The following is a 25,778-nucleotide window of genomic DNA, read 5'->3' as shown; positions in this document are numbered from 1 at the left end:
CACAAAGTATTCTGATTTACTTTTGAAAATCTGATAGTATTATTTAGAAAGCAGTATTTTACCTCCTGTTTTCTACTGTATTTCTCTTCCCCTTTCTTCTGATGCATTCCGGTCTGAAAAGAAGGATTCTAACACTTAGGCATTTTTTGAAAAGCTTACTGCTTTTACTGTTTTCGGAGAATATAAATTAGTTAATTTAATCCCAATTTCCTTCAAAATTTCAAATTCATAGAGTCAGAATTTTTTATTGGAATATTTCTTCTACTTTTTATGTTTTCAGTCACAATCATGATTACTTACTTGAAATATACCCAGAGAAAAGAATATTCTTCTTGCCTAGCTAAATGCACACACACACAAACACACACACACACAAACACACACACACACAAATTATATAGTCAGATTTGATGAGAAATGCCATATGAATATAGAAAAAATGGTACTAAAAGATACTATATACTGAAGTAGTAGAATGGATTTTGTTCCTAGATTATTTCTTTTCTTTCATCAGAATTTCACATGATGTAGGAAAACAGAGACACAGATTTTTTTTCCCCTTAAAGCTTGTTTTTCAAAACCATTCTCATCATATTTGTAATCATTTAGGTAATATATTTATTATTTTGCAAAATATTATTACATTTTACCAGCTTTTAATACAAAAAACTTCAAAGTCCTACAGACAAATATAAAACAATGATCCATAAGAAGAGATTTTAACCCAGTTCTTTAAAACATAGCACAAATTTGATATAGAAAGAACAACATTTCAAAGTATTGTATTTACATTTACTATTAGAATATTATTAAACAGTATGCAGAAACTGATTTGTAAAGAAAGTATCAAAGTTGAGGATGAAATAATTATGATAAATGGCTTTAAAAGTTTTCATTAATTAGTTTTTGTTGGTACGAGGTAAAGAAACTTGATATACTTCATTATAAGCAGGACTCAATGATATGGTTGAGAATTATATTGGGGAAAGAAGGAAATTATGGAATATTCATAAATATTTTCCCTAAAAATTTTCAAAACATCTGCCAAATCACTACTTGTCATTTAGTTGAAGATAAGTATCCCAACCTACCCAGTTTTTAGTGAAATCCAGTGCTAAGTGTTCATATTAATGCAAATACCTACGTGATGCACCCTCCATCCCACTCACATTAGTGTGGAAAATCGAGAGTTGAAGGTCATGCACCTTCCCTGCAGCTCTCATCCTGGGCAGGGCAAGCTTTCACAGGCCCGCACACATGTGCCCTAGCACTGCTCGGAAGTGGAGTTGCTGCTGCAATGATCTAGGACCCACAACCCAGGACCAAGCAAAAGCACCCACCACCCACACTCACCACAGACCAGCGAGCCCCGAATGAGCTGCCACGTGGCTCCAAATCTCAGAAAACCAGTGCTTTCAAAGTACAGTATGTGTAACATTTCAGAGGGCAGAAAATGATGATGACATAGAAACTGCATGTCAAAGGGCACAGGCGACAAAAATTCCACTTGACCCAACACTGACTCTATTTCACTCTTTGTTTAGCCCGGGCCTGATATAAGCAAACAAGAAAGTGACTCACCTGCAAGCACAGGATGTCAGTAATCACCACCGCCCCGCCCCCCGCCCCCTGCCAGCCTAAGTGGGTTTCCACTTATGCAGGAATTACAGTGAATCGCCAGAGGGCTGTTTCCCTCTCTAGAGAATCTAGCCTGTTGTAAACAATCTATTCCAGCATCTTGGAAAAGGCTGACCCTGTTTATTCCCTAAGATTAACAGCTATGATTCCCAGGTCTCTTTTAGTGGCTTAATCATGGCTGTCCCCAAGCTGTCCATGTAAATTATGTGGCTGTACCTCCAAATGGCCACAGCGAGTGCCTGTGGCGAGCTGTGCCTGTGCCTGAGGAGGACAGATGACCTCCTGGTGTACACGAGAATACAGAAAAAAGGGGAAAGAAATCCCACAAACCTATTATCCAAGTTCAACAGCTGTCAGCCTTTGGCATATCTGGACTCACCCCAAACACACACATACACGCATACGCAGACCAGAGTGTTTTAAAATAAACCCCACACATGGGACACATCCTTTCGTGCACCTGCATTTTGGCTGTGATGGTCGCCCCAGGCAGCCGGTGTCCCTCCCTGCAATGCCTGGTTCCCATGGTCTCCCCACTGCCTCTGATTTCCTCAGGCAGAGATTCCGTGACTGATCATAGGAGGCTGTGAAAATGTGATGAGATGTTGATGTTACCCCTCCAGAGATACTTCATTTTAAAGTGGCATCTGAAATCCTTTGCTAAAGCAAACAAATGGCTGGTGTGAGAATTCTAAGGGGAGGAAGGGCGTGCTGACGTGCCGGCCCTGGCTGGTTGACTCCTGCAGCCCCCAGGGCCCACTTTGTCTCTGGTCCTTTCCTACTTAGACCTTGGGCATTTGCCCCCCACCCGGACGGCCTTGCTATTTTCCTGTCAGACTCAGATGCCCGTGACAGAGCCTGTGTCCGGAAGGAGAAGTTCTGGCTCAGCCTAATCTCAGCGGCCAACAGATATGTTCTGCTGACAACGGGCCTTCACAGACCAGCTCAGCCACCTCGAGAGGCTGCTGGGGACAGGTGTTTCCATCTGCTGTGACCACTCAAGGCCTGTCCTGGCAGAGACGTGTGGACACACTCCCCTCCCTCGTCCCTGTGCCAAACATCGCAGGAACACTGACTCTTTCTGCTGTGATAGCTTCAAGGGAAAAATGAGCTTCTCTCACCCCAATAATCAGAACAGAGAATAAATAAATGTTCATGAGACTAAAGTGTTCAGTCAGGCTCATTAAGCAACATTCAGGATTCAGAAAATGTGGTTCTCAGAAGGCCCATTTTTTAAAATTGTCAACTGAGGATATGTATTTGAGAGAGGGGAGAAAAGGGGGGGAGGGGAGAGAGAGAGAGAGAGAGAGAGAGAGAGAGATGTGAAAGAGAAACATCAATTGACTGCCTCCTTTCCCTGCCCCAACTGGGGATTGAACCTGCAACCTGGGTATGTGCCCCCACTGATAATTGAACCCTCAGCCTTTTTGGCTTACGGGACCATATTCCAACCAACTGGGCCAACTGGCTGGGGATGGCCCATTATTTTAAGACAAGTCCAGTGGAAACAAAACTGGTGGATAGAGGAAATAGTCACACATGTCATCACATATGCTCATGTGCGCATCCTATCCAATGGTTCTTTTATTTAAGAGAAAGTTCTTTAAGACAACAAATGTTATGTTCTGAAGGCTTAGAGCTTAAATGACAGAGGGGACCACTCCACAGCTGTTGACTCCATCTCCTTGGACAACATCTGACCATCTGTCTTCGGTGGCCACCAGTGTCAACCCTGTAGGGCCTCCCCCCGCGTCTTTCTTCCTACAGATACTGCAGCTCTGGAGTACAGAAAGCAAGTCATTTGCATGGATGAAGAGACACACACTGATGTGTAGGACAGTACAATGGTCTTATTATTCTCCACTACACTACCATTTTAAGAGAAGGATTAAGTATTTATTCTAATTATGGAATAAGATCTGACAAATTGGAGGTGAACATGGGACTTGATAATGTCCAAACACCTGAATGAAAGCAGTGACCAACACTCCCCCAAATGGAAAATCTATCGTTTACCCAGGCTTCCAGTGTAAGGATGCTGAGGAACAAGGCACACAAACACTTTATTGACAGATTACTTGGCTCAACATTGTTGCAATGCATAGAAGCTCTGCCTCTAATAGGCTACTCCTACTAAATTGTGCGGCTGAGCTAAATTGTGGGGTTATTCTGCCCTTTATTGAGATACAGCTGCTGAAAACCTGACAACCTCTCTGTGCCTCTCGATCTACAACCTGCTGAGAGAAAAGCCATTTTCAAAACGGCTCTCCGCAATTTCCAGCCTTGCCAGAGAAAGTTCCAGTGCAGTCAAGCGAGTCATTCCTGTTAATGGGCTTTAATAAAACAACACATTCTTTACATTTCTCATGAATGGTATTTCTCTAGGCACAGGAACGACCTCAGCCATCAGGCAGCTGTAGAGGCCACGGTGGACGCAGCAGGGTCTTTGTTGGGGGACACCAGAGCCACCTGGGTGGACACGGGGGCAGGGGGGTGGTTACTGTTAATGCGGCTTTTAAAATACAGTGAAACGATGCAAACTTTCATAGACAATGGGGTTCATGCTCCTAGTAAGAAAGAACACTGGAACAAAAGTTAGGTGCCCTACTTTAAAATGCACTTTAGGAAGACATGTTTTACTAGGTGTCATATACTTTTGCTTGAATTCATGTAAAAGTCAAACATGTTACCAAGTTATCTATACTACTGTACCAGAATACAACTATTCTTGCTTTAGGCATCTTACTTCCATATGGACATATTTTAGAAGAAACTAAAGTGCACACACTGTTCTATTTTCCACTAAACTTCATAAAAATGTCCTTGCGGCCTTCACAATCATGGCTGGATGCTGTGTGCTTCCTCACAGGGTGCTGGGCCGATAGCTGGACCCACACAGGACTCTGTTCAGGTCCCAGTCAGGTTCAGCTCTGGAATCTCAGGTCGTTTTAGTCCCTCTAAGCCTTAGTTTTCTCATCTGAAAAAACAAGTACAGTAGAACTTACATCTTAGCTTTGCGGTAAAGGTTCTAAAAGCCACGTTAGTTTAAATTACCACCCAAGTGACCAGATAATGAATAGTATAATTTTGAAATGTGTTTCCTTATAGTCCTTAGGCTATCTTAGTGACGAACAATTTTCCGTGGAATGGCTCATAAGTACCCGTCCTCGGATGAATTGCTTTTCATTTCCCTTGCCTGTTTATGCAAATGTTTTGACAGTGTCCCTAAAATACGAATGTATTTTATTGGGTTGGCTAAAAAGTCCATTTGATGGCTCTAATAGCACTTAGATGCCTTTAGCTTCATTTGAAACAATTTTGTTCAATTGTATTGTGATAGCTGTCATATCAGAGTGCATTAGAAAATCTCATGAAAATTGGTGAATTTTTATGTAGCCATTTATTATTGAAGATGGAAGAAATTAAGCGTTTTAAGCATATTATGCTTTATTATTTCAAGGAAACTAAAAATGCCACTGAAACACAAAAAAAGATTTGTGCAGTGTATGGAGAAGGTGCTGAGACTCATTGAATGTATCAAAAGTGGTTGGAAAGTTTCGTCCTGGAGATTTCCCATGGGACGATGCTAGTCAGGTAGACTAGTTGAAGTTGAGGGCAATTGAGACATTAATTGAGAACAAGCAACCGTATACCACTTAGGATATAGGTGACATACTGAAAATAGCCAAATCAAAAACGTTATTAGTGAAAATGAAAACTGTGTCTCTTATTTTATGGAAAAAAAAAGAAAAACCCAAACAGACTTTTTGGCCAACCCTATAAATACTCTTGTATTTGGTACAAAGACTTTGAGATAATAGTTTTATTTTCATTGGTGCATTTAGTGTTTCATGTGAATTTGTCAAACTTCATCACCTATTTTAAAAATATTTCATCTGATTTAAATCCATCTGCAGTTCATTCTTGTGTCTACAGTGTAGCTAAGAGCAGCCCATTCTCCTCTCTTGTTTTAGAAAGCCTGCTTTACCATACAAGGTTGTAACAAAGTCCTGTTCCAGGACTCCGCACGATGTTCTCCAGGACTTCGCTTTATCTTAACATGGGTTCCTCTCACGTCCTGCTGTAGTACTAGACATATTCTTTTTTAGAAGTTTGATGTGTTTTCAAAGCACATAAATACCATGATTTTGTACATGCAGATCATCTTTGCACTGGCACATTCCAGAATTTAAATTTTTTTTTCCTTAAAAAATTATCCCAACTAGAGGTTAATAGTTTTGTTATGAACAGCTGAATAAAACACTATTTTAATATTTGAAGAAACAGTGTCACATAAAAGGATTCAGATACAGCTGTGAACAGAGCAAGCTGTATCTTAAATTTGGCTACATTGGCAATTTAGTAACAGGATAGCTGGTGGAAACAAAATTAAGATTGGAAGCATTTCCTTTCTACGCAATCCCTGAAGTTTACTAAAATCATCTAAATGAGAGACCAATAAAACAGAAAGGCCAATAAAAGCTACTATGGATTTTATTTCAGAAACCCTGTGAAATCATTGTTAATTAAATAAAATTCTCATTTTGTCTCAACAGCACCCAGACAGGCGGCAGGCTACCTACCATCAGTAGGACTTTCAAGGAGGAATAAAAGGGCTTATTTGTATGTCTATGCATATGAACCACAACCAATTATTTTTAAAACTCTGCGAGGTGGCATTAGTCTTGGGAGTTCTGCCTTCAGCTGGTGGACTGAGAGTTGGCAGAATCTGTCTTTATATCTGGACCTGGCCAAGCACCAATATTCAGTCAAATGTCTGCAAGTCATCCAGGGCACCTCTGCTGCACGGCTTCTTTCCCTGATGAAGACCAAAATGTTTCAGGAAGCTGATCAAACCACAATAAAAAAGCAGATGTTGAAGTTCCATCTGAAACTGATGGTCTCACCCATTCATAAGGGACCAAATTCTGACTTGTTCTTAACATATACCCGTTCTGCAGGTGGGCGTCATCATCATGAGCAGAGAAGAGAGGGAAAGTAGGTGACATCTCAGAGCCACATAGTGTATCAAGCCTGTTTCTGGGATTTGAGTCCAGCTGCCACGCCAGCTCTGTTCACAGGAAGATCGACTTGATCCTCAATTTAATATCCCCCTGCTTTATCACTCAAGTTTATGCTGATAATGACATAATATATAACCTGCAGAGTTGTGTTAATATAGGATGAAATGTTCTACTAATGTGAAATGAATATAAAACTGTATTTTATTATAAGCTCTCAAACACATAATAATGCTTAGAAAAGTGTCAAACACCTAAAGGCTCTTTTAAAATAAAAAATTGTGTGGGGTGTGTGTGTGTGTGTGTGTGTGTTTGGGTTTTCTTCCTGTAATTTGTTTTAAGAACAAAGGTCTGTACTTTCATCATTCTTGTCAGGGTGGCCAGTGATGTGGGCTTTGAAAGAACTCAGAAAGAGAAGAAAATGCAGAGAGCAAAAGGTTATTCACTGTCCAAGGGAGGAAAGGGGCCTAAGGGCATGAGAGGCAGCACTAGGGGCAAAAGATCAGGGCAGGGAGTTTTCATTGGATTATAAAACGGTGGTGGGGAGGGAGGCTGCTGTGTGGCCATTGGGCTATTAGGATCGTTGCAACACAGGAGGTTTGGGTTGGTTTTGCATAAGTTGCAGTTTTCCCCAATGTTATCTTGTACCTGAAGCTACGGGGAGAGGTTAGTCACATTCTGTTTTTGCTTTTTCAGTAATTTTTCAGTCTGGGGACATAAGCTTTTAAGAGTAAAATGGCAATCATGTTTAACAAGGTCATAGGCCTGCTTAGCAAATAGCACCGAACTGTTCTTTCAATTCTGTTTTCCTTTAATATCTGATCATTCACAAATCCTATTTTTCGGTAACACCACAGTAATTTCAATGACCTCACAATCCCATATGGTTTCTCTCATTTGACTCTATGTATTCTTTTGAGATTTCGTCATACCTAATTATCCAGAGTAGACATGAAGAAATGAAGAGGTGGGAGTCCATCCTAGTGTTTCTTAAGGTTTAATTTCAATTACATACAAATTTATTAATTTCTACATAATTTAAAATATATGTATATATATTTCAGAGAGGGAGATAAATATGGATATGAGAGAACATGGATTGGTTGCCTTCTGCCTATACCCAACCAGAAACCCAACTCACAACCTAAGCAAATGCCCTCACCACAAACTGAATCAACCTTTTGATGTCTGGGATGACACTCAAACCACCTGAGCCACACTGGCCGGGCTACAGAGATTTAGTTCTGTTAAGCTGATTCCATCTACTTTCCACACATAGCCCTGCCACTGTCTGAGCGCCTGGCTCGTCTTCGTGAGCACACCACATTCTGCCCCCGCGCCCGCCTCCTTCACAGGCTCTGTCCTAGAACCTCACCAAGAGCTCATGGTCTTACTCTTCTCATATCCCAGATGCTCCCCAAATGAAAGAGGTCAATCTCCCCTCCCTAAACTGTCAGCAGTGTCACTCACCATTTCTTTGGGGCACCTGTATCCCTTTCCAATGTATAGAAAAGCTAATTATCAATATACCTATTTTGTAAGAAATACTGCAAACTCCCTTGATGCAGGCTTCACATGTGATATGTCTTGTATCTTCCACAACATCCTGAAGGCTACTCAGCTTACACAGCTTTCAAACCCCAAGAATACACTCCCCACACTGCATTAACAGAGTCACACACATGAAAACATGAGTATAATTTTTATGATAAGGACTGAATGTTCATTATTCTGAAAATATGTTTCATTCAAAACAAATTTCAAAGAATCCTGTTGATAGTGACAGAATGTCATTATCAATTAAATACTATAGTGATGTATGCCTTTTAATGAATATTTATACACACATGCCAGATACTAGCCACAAATATAAAAATATATTTTATAATATTATATTATTAATATTAATTCAAGTAGGCTTTTTAAAAACAAAATTTTTATTTAGTAAAGAATCTACATATTTAACAAAAAAAAGTTGTTAGATCTAGAAGTTAAAGCCACATTGAGGGAGAGTTCTTTGTGTAATGCAACTTAAAGGAATTCATTTTACATATCAATGTAAGTTCTCTCATTTGGGCCATATTTGTCTCATTTGGCAGCTTCCCTGTGTTTGTTTCTGTGGTTAGAGCTGCTTTGACTCCCTGTCTTAATAGTGTCGTACTGTAGAAAAACACACTGTAAGTTGTAACTTCTGGGATATCTCAACGTACCAACATCTGAACCATAGGGATGCCAGGAGGAGGAGAGAAAGAGCAAGAAATCAAAAACCAAGTTGTATGGGGTGGACCTTAGGGAATCGCCAGGACAGAGCAATCTGTGTCACCGCTCTGCAGCTCCGTGTGGGCAAGGGCTCAGAGAGGGGACACTGCCATTGGCGGGCCTCTGGAGTTTTGCCCAGGGGGAAGCTGTCTCCCAGCACTCGCCCTCTTGCCAGTCACTTCACTTTCTCCTTGTGTGCCACTGGTGCCCTTTCAGCTGTTGCCCTGCTGTTGAATCCTGGAGGGGATGGGTCTGCATGAGCCCTAAGTCTGTTGTGGGCTCTTTAAGTGGAGTATCCGGCAGTTTCTTCTGCTGTCCCAACACACACTGGTTTTCGCACCCAGTAGTTATGGGGACTTATCTTCCTGGCACTGGAACCCTGGGCTGGGTGGTCTGGTCTGGAACTAGGATCCCTCATTCCCTAGGTATCCTTCCCAATTTTTATCCACCACACGTAGAGGTGGAACCACCCATTCCACCTGTGTCTCTCTGTGCCACTCCATGTCTTGTAATTAGAAATAAGATTCACATAATTAGATAAAATGTCTTAAAGAACACTTCTTTTTTAAATAATGAAACCTCCCCATTAACTGATTTTTTTAAAAAGTATGCCTAGTACTTATTTTTAAAGCTTTCTGGTTTACATTGGAAGCTACGTAGTCACCTATCTCTCCTCAGTAGTTCATCCCTTTTAACTGTTACCTTATTTCAAAAACAAACAAAAAAACACTTTTTTATTCCACCAAGCTGATTAGAGAATAATTGGCTGAACCTGCTATGACTGAACTTTGGGAAGGTGTTTGCCCCAAACCCAATCTTCTTTTTGTGGACAGATGGAGGCGTAACAGTACAATCAGGTGACTCCTGGCTTGTGAGTGAGGGAAGCCATGGGGCGCTGAGAGTGAATCCGTATCTACTGTGGTGCGTGCTGGTGACGTACGCCCTGGGCTCTTAGAGACCGCAGTGCTGCCCCGCTGAACATTAAGCTAATTGCCTCAATAATAATTGCACTACTTACACTAAATATACTGGTCATAGTAACTGTCTCTAATATTCAGAAATACACTCTATTCCCAAACTGTGTAAAAACTGTAATCTCATACACCATTTCCACTAGCCCAATGCCCACTGTAACGTTTATCTACTCCAGCCAAGAAACAGTAATTTCTAACTGACACTGAGTAACAATTTGAACTATGGAACTATCAGTCAAACTAGACTAGTTCTCAGAGGCATTTACTCATATACCAGGAGCACTACTTGTCATGTGATCTGTTAAGGCCTTCTCAATATGACACAGGCACTCAGATCCAAATGTCAGTCAGTGTATTCTTCAGGTACCTGCTGGTATTTCTCATCACAGTACTAATCCAAGTTACCACTCACGATGGTTTTCAATTTATTAGCTGAGAGAGTAGGAATTACATCATTCCTGTTAACTGGCTGATGCCACGGCTGAGCAGATACTACTACTGTGCCCTGCAAGCAATCTTACATCACCATATCGGAGATACCAGCTTTATTTTATCAATGCATGATTCCCATTCAACCTTAATACAAGAATTACAACAGATCTTCTTACACAACGCTGACTTCTTGCTAACCAGATTCCTCCCAGCTGCTACCAATCAGCCCAATTCGGATTACCCATGACTGTCCTCGGCCATGGAAGGCCCTACACCCGTCTCAGAACTACTCCACTCAAACAGGCATTTCTCCATTAATCTGACTCCACCCACTTACAGAAAACAATCTTAATTCAAACAATGTCATGCCTAGGAGCAGCCACCACACTATTTATAGCAGTTGGTGTCCTCACCCAAAATGGCATTCAAAAAACTATAGCTTTCTCCACCTCAAGCCGAGGCCTAATAACTGTAACCATCAGCATTAACAAACCTGATCTAAGCCTTTTGCTGTGTGTGTACATACGCATTTTTAAAAGCCATTCTATTCTTATGTTCAGGGTCTATTGTTCACAGCCTGAACGAAGAACAAGATATTTGAAAGATGGATGGACTGTTCAAAGCACTGTCCTTCACTATCACCACACTCATTATTGGAATTCTGGCATTAACAGGAATACTTTTCTCAACAGGATCTTATGCCGAAGACCTAATTATTGAAACCCCTAACTCATGCTATACCAACTCCTGACCCCTATCAATCACTCACATCACTACATCCTTAACAGGAAAATTATATTTAAAACTTTACATTAATGAGATCGACAATCTTGGCAGCAAACTGCTGGTACCACTCCTTTCCCCATGTTAAATTTTCTTGATAGAATAGAGGCTACTGTTTTTCACTGAAAAACAAACTTTTATTCTTACTGCAATCTGGTAGGATACAGAGGACAGATATTGGTATTTCCATTTCAGTGTTACAATCACAGCAGGTAATACTCTTATGCAAGTTTTACACCCCTCTTTAGATGTGGGTCTGGGTATAGAACCCAGAGTTCTTGGTTTTTTTTTTTTCCTATGTGCCATTATGTACTTCAGATGCTGCAAGACTGGGTTATCCTACCTGTACCCAAAGGACTCTAAGTGAATTTTATAAAAATATTGTAGACTTCCAGCCAAGATGGAGGATAGGTAGATACACTTGCCTCCTTGCGCAACCAAAAGGACAACAAATTTAGAAACAAAAAATAACCAGAACTGCCAGAAAAATCAAACTGTATGGAAGTCCGACAACCAAGGAGTCAAGAAACATTCATCTAGATTGGTAGGAGGGGTGGAGATGGGCAGCTGAGGTGCAAAGGATGTGCGGCAAGCAGCGGCTGGAGAACTGGGCAGTCCCACATTTGCGTGCGGATAAACCAGAGGAACAGCTGGAGAGCAAGACAGACCGCACAATCCAGGGTTCCAGTGCAGGAAAAAGAAAGCCTCAAAACCTCTGGAGGTAAAAACCTGTGGGGGTTGTGGCAGCAGGAGAAACTCCCAGCCTCATAGAAGGGTCTGTTGGAGAGACCCACAGGGTCCTAGAATGTACACAAACCCACCCACCTGGGAATCAGCACTAGAAAGGCCCAATTTTCTTGTGGGTAGCAAGGGAAGTGACTGAAACCTTGCCCAGAGTGGAGCAGACAGCACTGTTCCCTCTCTGACCCCTCCCCCACCACGGCACCCCAACATAGCTAAGTGGGTTACCCCACCCTGGTGAATACCTAAGGCTCTGCCCCTTTCAACCTAACAAGTGTGCTGAGACAAAGAAATATGGCCCAAATGTAAGAACAGATCAAAGCTCCAAAAACAGAACTAAGCAGGAAGAGACGGCCAATCTATCAGATGCACAGTTCAAGACACTGGTAATCTGGATGCTCACTGAATTGGCTGAGTAAGGTTGCAAAATGGAAAAAGTGAAAGCTATGCAAAGTGAAATGAAAAATATCCAGAGAACCAACAGTAAAGAGAAGGAAACCGGAACTCAAATCACTGATTGGAAGAAGGAGGAGACAAATATTCAACAAGAACAGAATGAAGAAAGAAGAATTCAAAAAAAAATAACAAGAGGCTTAGGAACCTCTGGGACAACTTTAAACGATCCAACATCCGAATCACAGGGATGCCAGAAGGAGAAGAGGAGGAGAAAGAAATTGAAATCTTATTCGAAAACATAATGAAGGAGAACTTCCCCAATATGGCAAAGGAAATAAGACTTCCAGGAGGTCCAGGAAGCTCAGAGAGTCCCAAAGAAGTTGGACCCAAGGAAGCACATACCAAGGCACATCATAATTACATTACCCAAGATTAAAAATGAGAGAATCTTAAAAGCAGCAAGAGCGAAGCAGAGTTACCTACAAAGGAGTTCCTATAAGACTATCAGCTGATTTCTTAAAAGAAACCATGCAGGCAAGAAGGGGCTGGAAAGTAGTATTTTAAGTCATGAAAGACAAGGACCTACATCCAAGATTACTCTATCCAGCAAAGCTATCATTTAGTGTGGAAGGGCAGATAAAGTGCTTTCCAGAAAAGGTGAAGTTAAATAAGTTCATCATCACCAAGCCCTTATCATATGAGATGTTAGAGACTTACCTAAGAAAAAGAAGATCAAAACCTACAAACAGTAAAACAGAAGAATTAGGGGAAAGGTACAGGGAATAAGCAGCATAAATAGTAGGTACAAAATAGGCAGGGGGAGATTAAGAATAATATAGGAAATGGAGAAGCCCAAGAACTTATACATATGACCCACGGAAATGAACTAAGGAAGGGGGGGGGGAAATGCTAGTGGGAGGGTGCCGGTTGGAGGTGAATAAAGGGGAGAAAAACAAATGGGACAACTGTAATAGCATAATCAATAAAATATATATTTAAGAAAAAATAAAAAAATATCATCATAGCCCTTGCCACTGTGGCTCAGTTGCTTGGAGTATAGTCGCATGTCGCATAGCTGAAAGGTTACAGGCTGATTTCCAGTTAGGGCATATACCTGGGTTGCCTGCAGATTCTTGAAGTTCCCTTATAATTAGAAAAGTAAAGCACGTTCCTTCAGCTAAGGTGTATAGGAATTTGGGCAAAAAAGTTTGAGAGAACAGAATATATAAAGGAATTATTTAGTCAGTGGCTGGTTTAAATTGCATGTGAGGAACTGTTTCTAAACTATTTCTTAAAAATTATTTTTGTGGCCATGTCATGGCCAAGACAGCAGATGGGCACAGGGCTCCTCAGTGGGGCAGGGCCTGGTCCAGAGCCCGGGGAAGAGTCAGAGATCCTGCAGCGGAGCCAGTAGCCAGGTGGGGACCCACAGAGTGTGGTGAGTGGCACGAGGGCAGTGGCAGGGTGCTAGTCCTCACCCATCCCGACCCTGGAGCACAGGGCCACGAGCAAGCTCTCTGCAAGCTGCAGGAAAGTGCAGGAGAAATGAAGACAACGGTGTCTTTCACAAAAGCCATGAACAAAAACGGTCAGCATCATGGAAACTAAGAAATGCAAATACTTCACCAAGCCAGACACACAAATTCACAAATGCAATGAACAGCCACGCCAAACTAGATGGATGATGACAGAATGGATCCCAAGTTTATCAACCTGTGGAAAAAGGGTACAGAGCAGACAGGTGGTGTGTGCACAACAACTGAGCAATGGAACCAAGATGAGGGTCCCAAGAGGGACTGTGCTAGGCCTTACCCCGCCTCTGGCCTGTGCTGTGAGGGCCAGGACTACATGACCACGTGGGCCGTGGGGCGTGGTCGGCGATTAGGCAAGCGCGGCAAAGGTCTGTCACTGGACCTTGAGGTGTACTAACCCTAGATAGAAATGTGTCCCCTCCACCAGACCCAGGGAGGCTGAGGACTGTGACAAATACTCAAAATGCCACCTATGGTCAATGGGTAACTGAGCTAAGACAAACATAGGAACCTCGAATTTTTTTTTTTAAATGTTCCCAACAGTAGACATGTTGGGGTCAAAGTCCCTCTTATGAGCTCACAGGCTCCGCCCCTTCCCTCGGTTACCACAGATACTTGGCTAAAAGAAGGCCAGCATCCCGCTTTGTGAGCTGTTGGAGAGTAAGGAGTGAGGAGGAAAGAGAGGAGACAGAATTGTGCGAGCAGTTGGAGAGGAGTTTGAGATTGACTATTCCTGTGTTGAGCTGGTGTGGGAGTCCACCTGAGAGGCTGGTGAAGAGCAGGTACCACAGTGACATTGCAATCTGGAGCCCTCACCACCAGGACCACCATGACGCTGAGGTTCAGACCACCCACCACCATGACCAAGCTGCCACGGAGGTCCACCACCTCGACCACGACACCGCTGAGGTCCAGAGCACCTGCCACCTGGACAACAATGCCGCTGAGGTCCAGAGCAGCCACCACCGTGGCCACTGAGGTCCGCTGAGGCGTCGCTGAGGTCCGGCGGCCCCACCATGTAAATCGGCAACATTTAACTTTCAGCAACATTTAAGGATTGTGAAGTTTTGTTAAATGGTTCCATATTTTTGTTGAAATATATGAAAATACTTTCTGAAAATATGACATAAAGGATGATGTGAAAATTGCCATATTTTACAGAAACAATTAAGTCCACCATCATATGTACCTTTTCAATCATCAAACTGCAACTTTCAGGTCTAGAGGAAAAGGAGTCATTTTAAAGCCCCTTCTGTGACCGCTGTCTGCACATTTAAATTAGGGGGAAAGTCTTCTTGAACTTAATTTTTCAACTATTTAAAATGTCAGCAAGACAGAAATCACTTTGCAGTCAGATGTGGTATGAGTGCCAAGACACTTCTTAAAACCAAGAGCTGCATTAGGTAGAACCCAGAGTTGAGGAAATCCATTTTTCTTCCTCCCTTGTTCCTGCTGGTGTTCCAGGAGTCCGAACCATGCTCCCTTAAGTCTCTCCTTGTCATCTGCACATCGTACACAGATCTCAGAGTGCATTGTACTCCACACATTTTGAGGGATCAGTAGGAAAGTGCTTCTGACAAATGGTCATTAACCTCTTCAGTCCCTAAGAAAATAAGGAAAATAAAGGTTGGTTACGATACAGTTGAACTTTTCTTACTTGCCCTCCTCTGTATTCACTCCAGTTTACCCATGTCCCCAAGAAAATGTGACAGTCTCCAGCAATACCACTCAGATGTATACCTAGAGAAACATTTCTTCGTGTATACCCAGGGATATGTACAAAGTGGTTGCGGCAGAGCCGGTCACAAAACAGCAGCAGCAGCAAGAAAATGGGAAACAACCCAAATGTTCATCATAGGAGAACATGTGAAAAAGCATTAGTATGCTCACAAATGGCACACTTCACAGCAGTCAAAATTAATTAACTAGATAGAACTACATGTAACAGCTCAGGTTCCAGGAGAGAGTTAAGCTCCACTGCCTAGTCTCAAGCATCCATTGTATGTAATTAGACAGCTGCTCTCCAGTGTACATGCTAGAGAAGCATGAGAAAATAGGCACTCAAATCATCTTCTGTGTTCTATAGTCCAAATGGGAAACTCTGGTTGAGAACAACTGATATACATGAATCTTAGAAACAATGCTGAATGTAAACAGCGAGTGGCAAAGTTGCACAACAGTGTAACTGTATTTTAATAAAACTCAAAAAGTTCAAAAATAATATATTGCTTAGAAACACACACATAACATGGCAGAATTATTTTTGAAACAGCAAGGAAGGGACAGATTCAAGATGATGGTTACTTTTAGGGTCGAGAAGGAAAATACAGGTCCACGATTTTCAAAACGCTCTAGTTCTTAAGCCGCGATTAAGGCCCTTAGATATCTGTTTTGTTTACTTCACAACTTGCACGTGTCCTTTTGTATGCACAAAATGCTGCATAATGAAACCATTTTAATATCGTAACACCGGGTGCAATGTTCCAAACGTGACCTGGCCAATCTTGCCGAACTCAGCGTCATGCTGCTGCACTGCCTTTGTTCTGCACCTTTGCCATCTGTGTCCCCGGGGCCTTCAGTTCTTTGGAGACAACTACAACACACACCACAAATTCCCATGACCTCACAAATTTCAAGTGCTTTTTATCTCCACTGCAGTTAGGCCAGTTCTTAGCTCGTCTTTAACTTTATAGTGATACTTTTACCTGACGACAAGAACTACCACTCTTAAAATTCTTTGTCTCTTGCAATTCATCCTTACGTCTGTGATCTTTCAAAACCCTTAGTTGGCACACGTTTTCAGTTATTCCCCTTAGCCTTCTCATCTGCTGGTGAGCATATGTGCCTCTAAGTCGTCATCCAAATTCACAAACAGGCCAGAGACCAGCGCAGAAACCTGTGTTATGTTGCTTTAGGTCTCTCTAGAACAGTGCTGGGAAGAGTTCTGCAACCAGCAATAAATCCTATTAACTGTTTTCTCTACCAGCCTCCATGTGTCCTTGTTTACAAGGAGAAACTGTCAAAAGTCTTGCTGAAATCTATGTATCTACAGCTATATTGGCTAGTTATTAAAAATAACAACCACCAAGAACAGCAGCACTTAATTTTAATTACCTCCAATGTCATTTTGGACAAAAATTATTTTAAGGTTTCTCATCTTGGTTCACAAAAATTACAATCACCAAATTCCTATCACACTGACAGGAATAATGAAATCCTATCAGAGGGCAATGGTTGACTATGCACAGGCCTATACTGGATATTGAATATGAAAAGTGAATATACAGCACCCTGCCTGGTACTTAGCTAGTATTCCCCCCAAATTTGTTTTATTTACTCAAAATGATACAATCAAGTATCATCTCTTCAAAGAAAGAGCTTCATGACTTAGTGGGAAAGCAGAGTATGTGGCTATAACCGCACAACCCAACAACAGAAAAGCAAATCTGGAAGTCCAAGGAGGAAAGGCAAAGAACTGCCTTGAAACGCTGGCAGATATCTCAGGTACCTGACCTGAAACATCACGAGGCAGGTAGAATTCTTCATTACTCTGTAATTACCTAAGTATTCCAACAACTTTTAAACCCAAAATAAAAACAAAACAATTCATGAGAAACAGGTGAGAAGAGGGGTAAAGAGGAGAAAGAGAACACCCTGATGAAATACAAATAGCTTTAGCCAGTAGCAAAACCTGGCAAGAATTAGGATAAGCAAATAAAAGACAAACGGATATTAAGAGCGATGGAGTAACTTTCCTTTTAAGAACTGGTATCTTAGGTATTTGCCCCTTAAAGAAGATATCTGTGAGGTTAATTTACCCTTACTCAGCAGAATCTGATTTAAAAATTAATATAATTGTCTTGACTGAAATGTTAACTGCCAAAAAGTTTGGAAATGAACAGTACAAGCCATTAACAGTTTACATTATGGTAAATTTCGCAATAAGGATAGTACACAGCACAGATTTTTAAATTAAAGGGGCATAATTTCACGGCAGCACAGCTGAGGATTGAATTCTCTACACCACACCCACTGGCCCCACATAACGCACACTTGCACTAAACGCACTTTCCCCATCCCCTCCCACCCCCCAGTCACAATGCTTAGAGAACGCAATATTCAGGATTTACCTTACAATGTCTACAGATACTCTCCAAACAGGGCCACACAATATATTATGACAATCTCTCTTTTCACAGGTATTCTTTCCCATCTTTTTGCTCTTCCATATAGATATCACAGTTCGCTCTCTAACAGTGAGACGACTCTCAGTATGACCAAACACATTGGTCATGTCTGTCCCACTTTTCTTCCCTGGAGCCCTCTGCCTGCCTGTTCCACTCTAGACCAGCTGGATTCCGGACCTCCTTGTATACTGCTACGACCTGAGAACATCCCTTCACTTTCAGCCTGGGGCTCCTTTTCCCTGCTCCTGGGCCTCCTTTTCCCTGCTCCTGGGCATGATCTCATTTCCCACAGTTTTTTGTTTCTTTGTTTGTTCCCCTCAAGTAGAGGCAATATAACAGCGGAGTTAGGACAACCCAGGTTCGAATCCCAATCTCACCACTTCCTAGCTGTGTGGCCTTGGGAACTTAATTCTCTGTGCTTTGGTTTCCCCACTTGCAAAACAGAGAAATCATAATATCCTCATGCTGTTGCTGTAAACTGGTGAAGGGGAGCACGCAGAGGACAGCACAGAAGTGCTAGCTGTCACTGTGATGATTCCCGAGATGGACATGTGAGAGGGCTCATTTTGAGACTTCACCTGTCTGGAAATATCTTGAGCCTATATTTATACTTGATTGTTAGTTCAGATGGAAAGAGAATTGAGTTGGAAATCATCTCCCTTAGTATTAGAAAGGCACTGCTCCACTGTCTTCCGGCTTCCTGAATGAGAAATTACTGTTAATGAGAAGTATGGTGGCATTTTAATCCCCGAGCCTTTTTAAGTGACTGTTCCTTTCCTCCAGGTGCATTTAAAATCTTCTCTTTATCCTTACACTCCAGTATTTCATTACATTTTGCCTTAATGTGAGTTATTTTCTATTTATTTGCCTATGTACTCAGTGAGCTCTCATTTTCATTTTGTGACCTCCTATCCTTCAGTCCTTCAGCTCTGCGAAGTTTTCCTGCGTACCTTCCAGTTTCTCTGCTCTCCTTTTCCTGACATTTGAATAGTTGCAGACCTTACACATTCATTCCCCTATTCTTTTATTTTCCATATATTAAAGTTTTTGACTTTATCTTGTTTTATTTAATCTTTACATTTCTGCCGTAAGTTTAAGATCTAAGAACTCATTTTCTCTTTGCCCTTTCTCTTTCTAGTGGATTACTCTTATTTCATGGCTATGACTTTATCTAAGGCTGCTATGTTTTTCAATGAGGGTTTTTTCCTCTTCTCTATGCTCTAACTTTTTCTCCGAGTTACTTCTTTTCCATGCATTTGTTTTGATCTGTCTTTTATGTTGGAAACTTTCTCTAAATGTCTGAAGAGGCCTAGGTGAACATTCCTTTTTCTGAATAGGGCACTAAACAGCTAAAAGGAACTCCCTGAATGAGCAGGCCTTGTCAGTGGAACTTCATCTTAGGACACTAGGGCAGCAAGCTAGTTTTTTCACTGGAGTAATACTAAATGGTAGTGACTGTAGGTCTTTTCTCTTGAATCAGTTCACAGAAGCTCCAATTTCCTGACTAGGGTTAAAAGCCTGGCTGTCAGCAGCAGAGGAGCCTGTGGAGAATGGGAACTAGATGCCTCATGTGTCAACACACACTTTCACTGACATCTCCTGTTCTCCTACGGCATCACCATTTCCTGAGGTTACCCCTTCCTGAGTGATTCAAATACCTTAGAAAGTATCGTATTTTGCTGTGTAGAATGCACTCCCATGTTTTGGGCCCAAACTTTCAGGGGGAAAAAATCTTTCGTGTCAATATTTAAATTCAATTACTTACTTATTTATATTTAGATACTTGTTTTTTGTATTATAAAGGAATTTTAGCACTTATTTTTTAACAGTGTGGTACAAAAAATTTATCATAACATAATTACAAAACACAAGAAGAGATACAAGGTACAAGAAATTTTACATACTGGTAACAATTGTATGATATTTACACCTCACAGAAGGCCAAGAACTCTTAGTCACTGTCATTCACAAGTATCATCTTCAATTTCTACATTACCGATGTCTTCTGAAGAGTAACTTTCTTCATCCTGGTAAATTTCATCATCATCCTCAGTTCCATCCACAGCAATGCTGATACTGCATTTTTTAAACGATTTCACAACCACTTCCTTCTTGACACTGTTCCACAGTCTTAGGATCCAATCACACACCTGGGTGATGGATGCTTTCCTGATCCTGCCTGTAGGTGTTAAACCATTACCAGCTGACTGCATCCATGATGTCCACTCTTCTTCATTAGGGCCTTAAAGGGCTTGTTCACCGACATGTCAAGAGGCTGCAGTTGGTTGGTTAGCCCACCAGGTATCACAGCAAGTTGGGTTTTCAAGTCCGCTGTGATGGCTTTTGCACTCTATGTAACATGGGCTTGGAAGTGATCAGAAACAAGCAAAGCAGGGTTTTTAACTAATCCCCCAGGCCTTCATGACCAGACTTTGTTAAACCAGATCTTCATGCCTTCTTCATTTGCCTGTCCTTTTTCATGCACACGGACAATAACTCCACTTGGAATCTTTTCTTTCGGAAACTTTTTTTTTTTTAAAGATGACCATAGGTGGGAGCTTTGCCCATCTGCACAACAGGTGAGAACAACAGTGAAATGCGTTTTCTCATGACCACTAGTTTTAACAGCCACGGTCTTTGCTCCTTTGACATCCAGAGTTCTGTTAGATGACACATCAGATGTGAGTGGGACCTCATTCATACTGGCAATTTGGGACCGCTCAAAGTTGTAAGTCTTTCAAAGATTGATTAACATAGGAATGAGATTCCAAAACTTGGTTCTTAGAGGCTACTGGAAGTTTTGGGGCAACTTCCTTTCATGTCTTCATGCTCAAACCTTCTCTCTTCATAAGGTTAAAGCACCATTTTGGTGTCCCTCAGAAATCATCAATTTTTTTCTCTCAGGGAGTCCTCTTACCTTTTTCTTGTGTCATCTTGGTTGAAACGGAGATCCCAGTTGGATGCTCCTCCAGAATTCAGGTTTTCACCTCCTGGCTCCACCTCCAGCCACTTTGGAGGTATCCCTCACATTGCCTTCTTTTGTCCTGGCATCAGAAGAAGCATTTTTTCTTGTTGCTTCCACAATCTGATGACACTCTTTGTGAGAGGAGATCCAACATGTCTCTTTACAGTTCTGCTGCCATGCTTTTTAGCATATTTCATAACGGTCAGCTTAAGGCTTGCAGTGTATGAAAAAGATTTCAACATTCCAAGGGATTTTCCATTAATTTCTCCCGCCTAAAGCATACGAAGAGGAGTACCACGCTGTTGACCCTACGGTAATAAAGTTGGCATCACCTATCTCATCGGTGGCTAACAATCAGCATCATCTACCTGACTCTGTGGATGACAATATGTGGCTCTTCATTTCCTTTCGTTGTATGATTGGTCAAAACTGCTTTGTTCCAAGTTCCTCCTAAATTCAACAAAACTGATTATTGTATTCCAGGCTATTATTTTGCATATGAATATTGTTATTACTTACTGGAGTTATACTTTTAATGCATAAGCATAAACAAAAGAACTGAAAACACTTATACAGATACAGAATTAGTACTACCCTTGTATAATGCACTTCCTATGTTTATCTGAAAAATTTGGGCAAAACATTGTGCATATACCCAGTGAAATACGGTAAACCTGATTTGTGCCAGAGTGGGAGAAGGGCAGGAGAGCCCAGCTGTGCAGGGCAGAGGGAACCTTTGGACTATTTACCCTAATTCTCAGCCACTTGTTTTCATCCCTTCCCATGGTCAGGACTTTTCAAGTGCCTAACAGCCCTGAGTCCTGCACCTTTCCAGAGTCTACGTAAACGGTTCCTTGACTTCTTCCCTGCATAATATTTAACTAAATTAATTTTTAAAATCAGTATGTTTCTAGGAAAAGTCTGCACTTAAAAGTCTAGCTGATGAACTATACACTTAAAAGCAATGGTAAATTTTGTTATGTGCATTTAACAATTAAAAACAATCTAACTGAAAGCAGCATAGAATATGCTAGATAAGGTATATATCAAATACAGATACGATTCGGTGTATCTCACACACACACACGTGATATAGGATACAATCCTGAATGACAGTTCTTTATATCCAGATAATCAAGAAACCATTAAAATGAACAACCTGATCCACTATTCTTTTTTTACTGCAGAAACAAACATTTTTTTAAACCAAAGAAACTTTAGCTATATCTCCCTTTTCTTTCATAAACTATCATTAGTTGATAGAACTTGGAAAAGGTTTTTTTGGGGGTCTTTAAGGAATCTTTCATTAAAGTCTAAAAAAGACAGTTTATCAAATCAGTATTTCTATACCTGTCAAAAGTCTACACCGTAAGGACAAAGGCTTGAGGATGAAAGCGCAAACTCATTTAGTCATACAGCTTGAGAAGCTGAAGAATAAGAGAGAAGCTGAAGAATAAGAGAGAAGCTGAGTGACATGTTCCACCTAGCTGTTTAAAAAGTGCTGTCGGTAAACTGTCAAGTTCTAATAAAGGAATGAATTAACTTGTGACACTTATGTTAACAATTATTCCTAACTTCAGACTAAAGGAATGTTCATTTGACCTGTGTGTAATGGGATGTTCAAAAAAGGTTTACTTAATGATTAAGTTAATTTCTACGGTTTCAACTAGCATCTGTAGTTACATATAAAAAAAGCCAATGCTTCAAAAACTGTCTACAAGAATTCTTTCCATACAAGGATATCACTCAAATTGATTCATCTACATAATTCATTCTAGACTGTTACATAACTGATGGAGAATTAGCCACTTAGCAAACCAAAGGGTCACAGGATCAATTTCCAGTCAGGGCACATGCCTGGGTTGCAGGGCCAGGTCCCCAATGCGGGGGTGTGCAAGAGGCAACCACACCTTGATGTTTCTCTCCCCCCCTTTCTCCCTCCCTTCCCCTCTGTCTGAAAATAAATCAAAAATCTTTAAAGAATTAATACCCCAAGGAAAATATCTATTTGCTATCAGTGAAGCTGCCAGCTGACAAGAGGCATGGCATAGTGTGTGTCAGCCTCACCCAAAATGTGTCTACCCAACATTGGTATACTGTGAGACGCTACAAACTGGTGTGTGTGTGAAGATAAAGACTAGCAGTGTTTTTCTCTAAAAAGTTGTGTTAATATGCTGAGGAATATTAAATGGGTAGACAGTTTGTTACCACTGCAATAACTTGTTTTTAAGAAAAGGTTTATTAGAGCCAAGCATGCCTGGAAGGAGCAGGAAGCCATGTGACCCACGATGTATGACGTACGATGGGATACATGGGAGTGTTTACTGACCAACCATGATGCTGTGTATTTAACACATGGACCAAGTTGTGATCACTAATCACAGTAATGAAAGTCTGTGTTATACCATTTTGGCGATACATGAGTACATTATAAATCTGTACATGTTCCAGGGACAAGTAAATTTGGCAAATGCTAGTACAGGTCAAATATACCAAAACCCAAAATATGGATTGAAATAACTGATACAAAATGTTGGACAGATGTTATTAGGGAATTTATAAACAACCTGACACAGAAAAATAACACAGGGCATTTTGCCTGCTGTAATAAGTGAAAGCTTAAGCAAAATTACTGGGAATGAAAATTACTCCTTAATCTTCTACTCCCCAAAGAAATCTGTGTGGTAGTACAGTACACAGGTCAATTAATCTACACATACCAGGAAGGGTATTGTCAAGAAACAGAGGGCATACTCAAACTGATTAACGTGACAGTGGCAGTTCCAAGGACTTTACAAAGGAGTGGGCAGGATATGGGACAATGAGATAGTACAGTATCCCAGAGCTGACAATGCCTGGAGGTCGTGGCCATCCTGAGTTCTGAAGTGGGATGGGAGGAATGTGCTTACTAAAACCCAGGGAGGGTAACTGCATGGAGACAGGTACGAGAGGAGATATGATCTTGGGCAGAAGGTGCAGGCATGACGACTCCACAGGCAGGAGGAACCCAGGGAAACAGGCACCCCAAACTCATTCTGCTCCCACCTACATAATGCCTCCCAGTCCCTTTCACTGCCTGCCCCAATCAGAAGCCTGTCCATGTTGTTCATAAAGCTGGGTTTCTGGGACAGAGGACAAAGGAAAGAAGGGCAGAGAGGGGCATCTGGAGACGCAAATAGCCATTTGATGCCAATTTCACCATTTCATCCTTCTCGTTTTTACCGATAGGTAAAGACACCCAAGATGTGAACCTTTCCAAGACAGGTCTTGACATGATTGAATTATAAAGTCACTAAATAATCAAGAGCTTCCTATAATCTGTATAAAAGCAGCTTTATACCCGAACCTAGGCCAAAAGCTACATCTGTATTTAGCAGAACAAAGTCTTTGAACTTACTACCATCAATTTAAATCTCACCTTTAGAGGATGATGATTAATTTTAGAGAGAGGGGAAGGGAGGGAGAGAAACATAGATGTGTGAGAGATACATCGCTAGGTTGACCCTTGTACGCTCCTAACCGGTGACACCTGGCCTGCAACCCAGGCATGTGCCCTCACCAGGAATTGAACCAGCACCATTCTGGGTCACAGGCCAGTGCTCAATCCACTGAACTACAGCAGCCAAATTTAAGGCTCACCCTGAGATCTGAGCCACTTAATAAGCTACACAACCTTTCTTTGATTTGCACAGTGTGACCATCCTCTCTGTGGTGTGTTTAATTTTTGTGAGGAAGGGGACACTTCAAACGACTTCCACAGTTTAAATTCTCTAGAGGTTTGCATAAAACCGAAAGATGAAATAGTATTAGAGTAAAATAACCACTTGAATGGTCTTCTAACATATCTCATAAAACAGATATCTCTCACCAGTATTTCTAAATAAAAGAAACAATCACTCCATACATTGTAAGATTCCACTAAAATGGTGTCCAAGGACAGATAAAAATAACTAATAATGACACAAATCAGAATAGTGGTTACCTCTTCTGACAAGGAGGATTGAGGCTGGGAAAAGGCATCAAGAAGACTTCTGGAGTACTGCTAGGGATGTTCTATATCTAAATCTTGTTTTACATCTTGATACATGTTACAAATACCAGGGATCATTGTATCCTGGCCAGCTCAGGTGGCTCAGCTGGTTGGAGTGCTGTCCTGTAAACCAAAAGGTCAGTTTCGATTCCTGGTCAGGGCACATGCCTAGATTGCGGGTTCTGTTCCTTTCGGGGTGTGTGCAAGAGGCAACCAATTGATCTTTCTCTCCCTCTCTCTCTACCATTGAGCTCTACAGTTAAGATTAGTACACTTGACACACTCCACTGTCTGTTGGTATGTTCTATGTCAATTTTAAAAGAAACAATTACCCCATTAAATGACTTGCAATTACCTCCACAGCAAATACCTTAACACAGAAAAGGTCTGGGTTTATGTATTTACCAGGGGTCAGCAAACTATGGCCACGGGCCACCAGCCTCTTCTCTAAATGAGGTTTTACTGGAACAGCTGCAGGCAGCATCCGCACTACAGCTGCAGGGGTGAGTAGTTGCAACAGAGGCCTATGAGCCTTTAACAAAAGGTTTGCCAACACCAGACTTAAACTTCAAATAATATCTGTTCCTTTTTGTAGGATAATTCAAATCAACCTCACCTAAATATCAAACTAACAAGGAGATTCACAGGAAAGCTTAGAAAATTACTCAGTTAAATGTAACTCAGAATTTCATAAAACTCTCACATTGGGGTGGCAGCATTCTTTTGCCTTGAGCTGCACTATGGTTTTAATGACACAGTTGACAAATTGGGATTTTATTTGGCTGTAAACAATGTTAATATTTTAATATTTGATGCTCGT

The 25,778-nt window shown here is 41.3% G+C and overlaps 1 protein-coding gene across 4 annotated transcripts in view; it reads right to left on the bottom strand.

Annotated features, from left to right (window-relative positions):
* Nucleotides 1-12,088: 12,088 nt before the first annotated feature.
* LOC129087225 (pre-mRNA-splicing factor 18) overlaps nt 12,089-25,778 on the bottom strand; it is a 55,470-nt gene continuing 41,780 nt past the window's right edge. For all 4 annotated transcript variants that reach the window (XM_054594041.1, XM_054594043.1, XM_054594042.1 and 1 more), the window contains one exon: nt 12,089-15,379. In XM_054594041.1, the coding sequence (XP_054450016.1) occupies nt 15,299-15,379 (81 nt within the window). In that variant the 3' untranslated portion in view covers nt 12,089-15,298. The remainder of the gene's footprint in view (nt 15,380-25,778) is intronic.

This window comes from Pteronotus mesoamericanus, unplaced genomic scaffold (genome assembly GCF_021234165.1).
Source record: "Pteronotus mesoamericanus isolate MK-2021 breed Mesoamerican mustached bat unplaced genomic scaffold, CSHL_Meso_final contig_130, whole genome shotgun sequence".
Taxonomy (NCBI): Eukaryota; Metazoa; Chordata; class Mammalia; order Chiroptera; family Mormoopidae; genus Pteronotus; species Pteronotus mesoamericanus.
The sequence above is the reverse complement of the archived record's forward strand: the minus strand, read 5'-3'. Positions and strand labels throughout refer to the sequence as shown.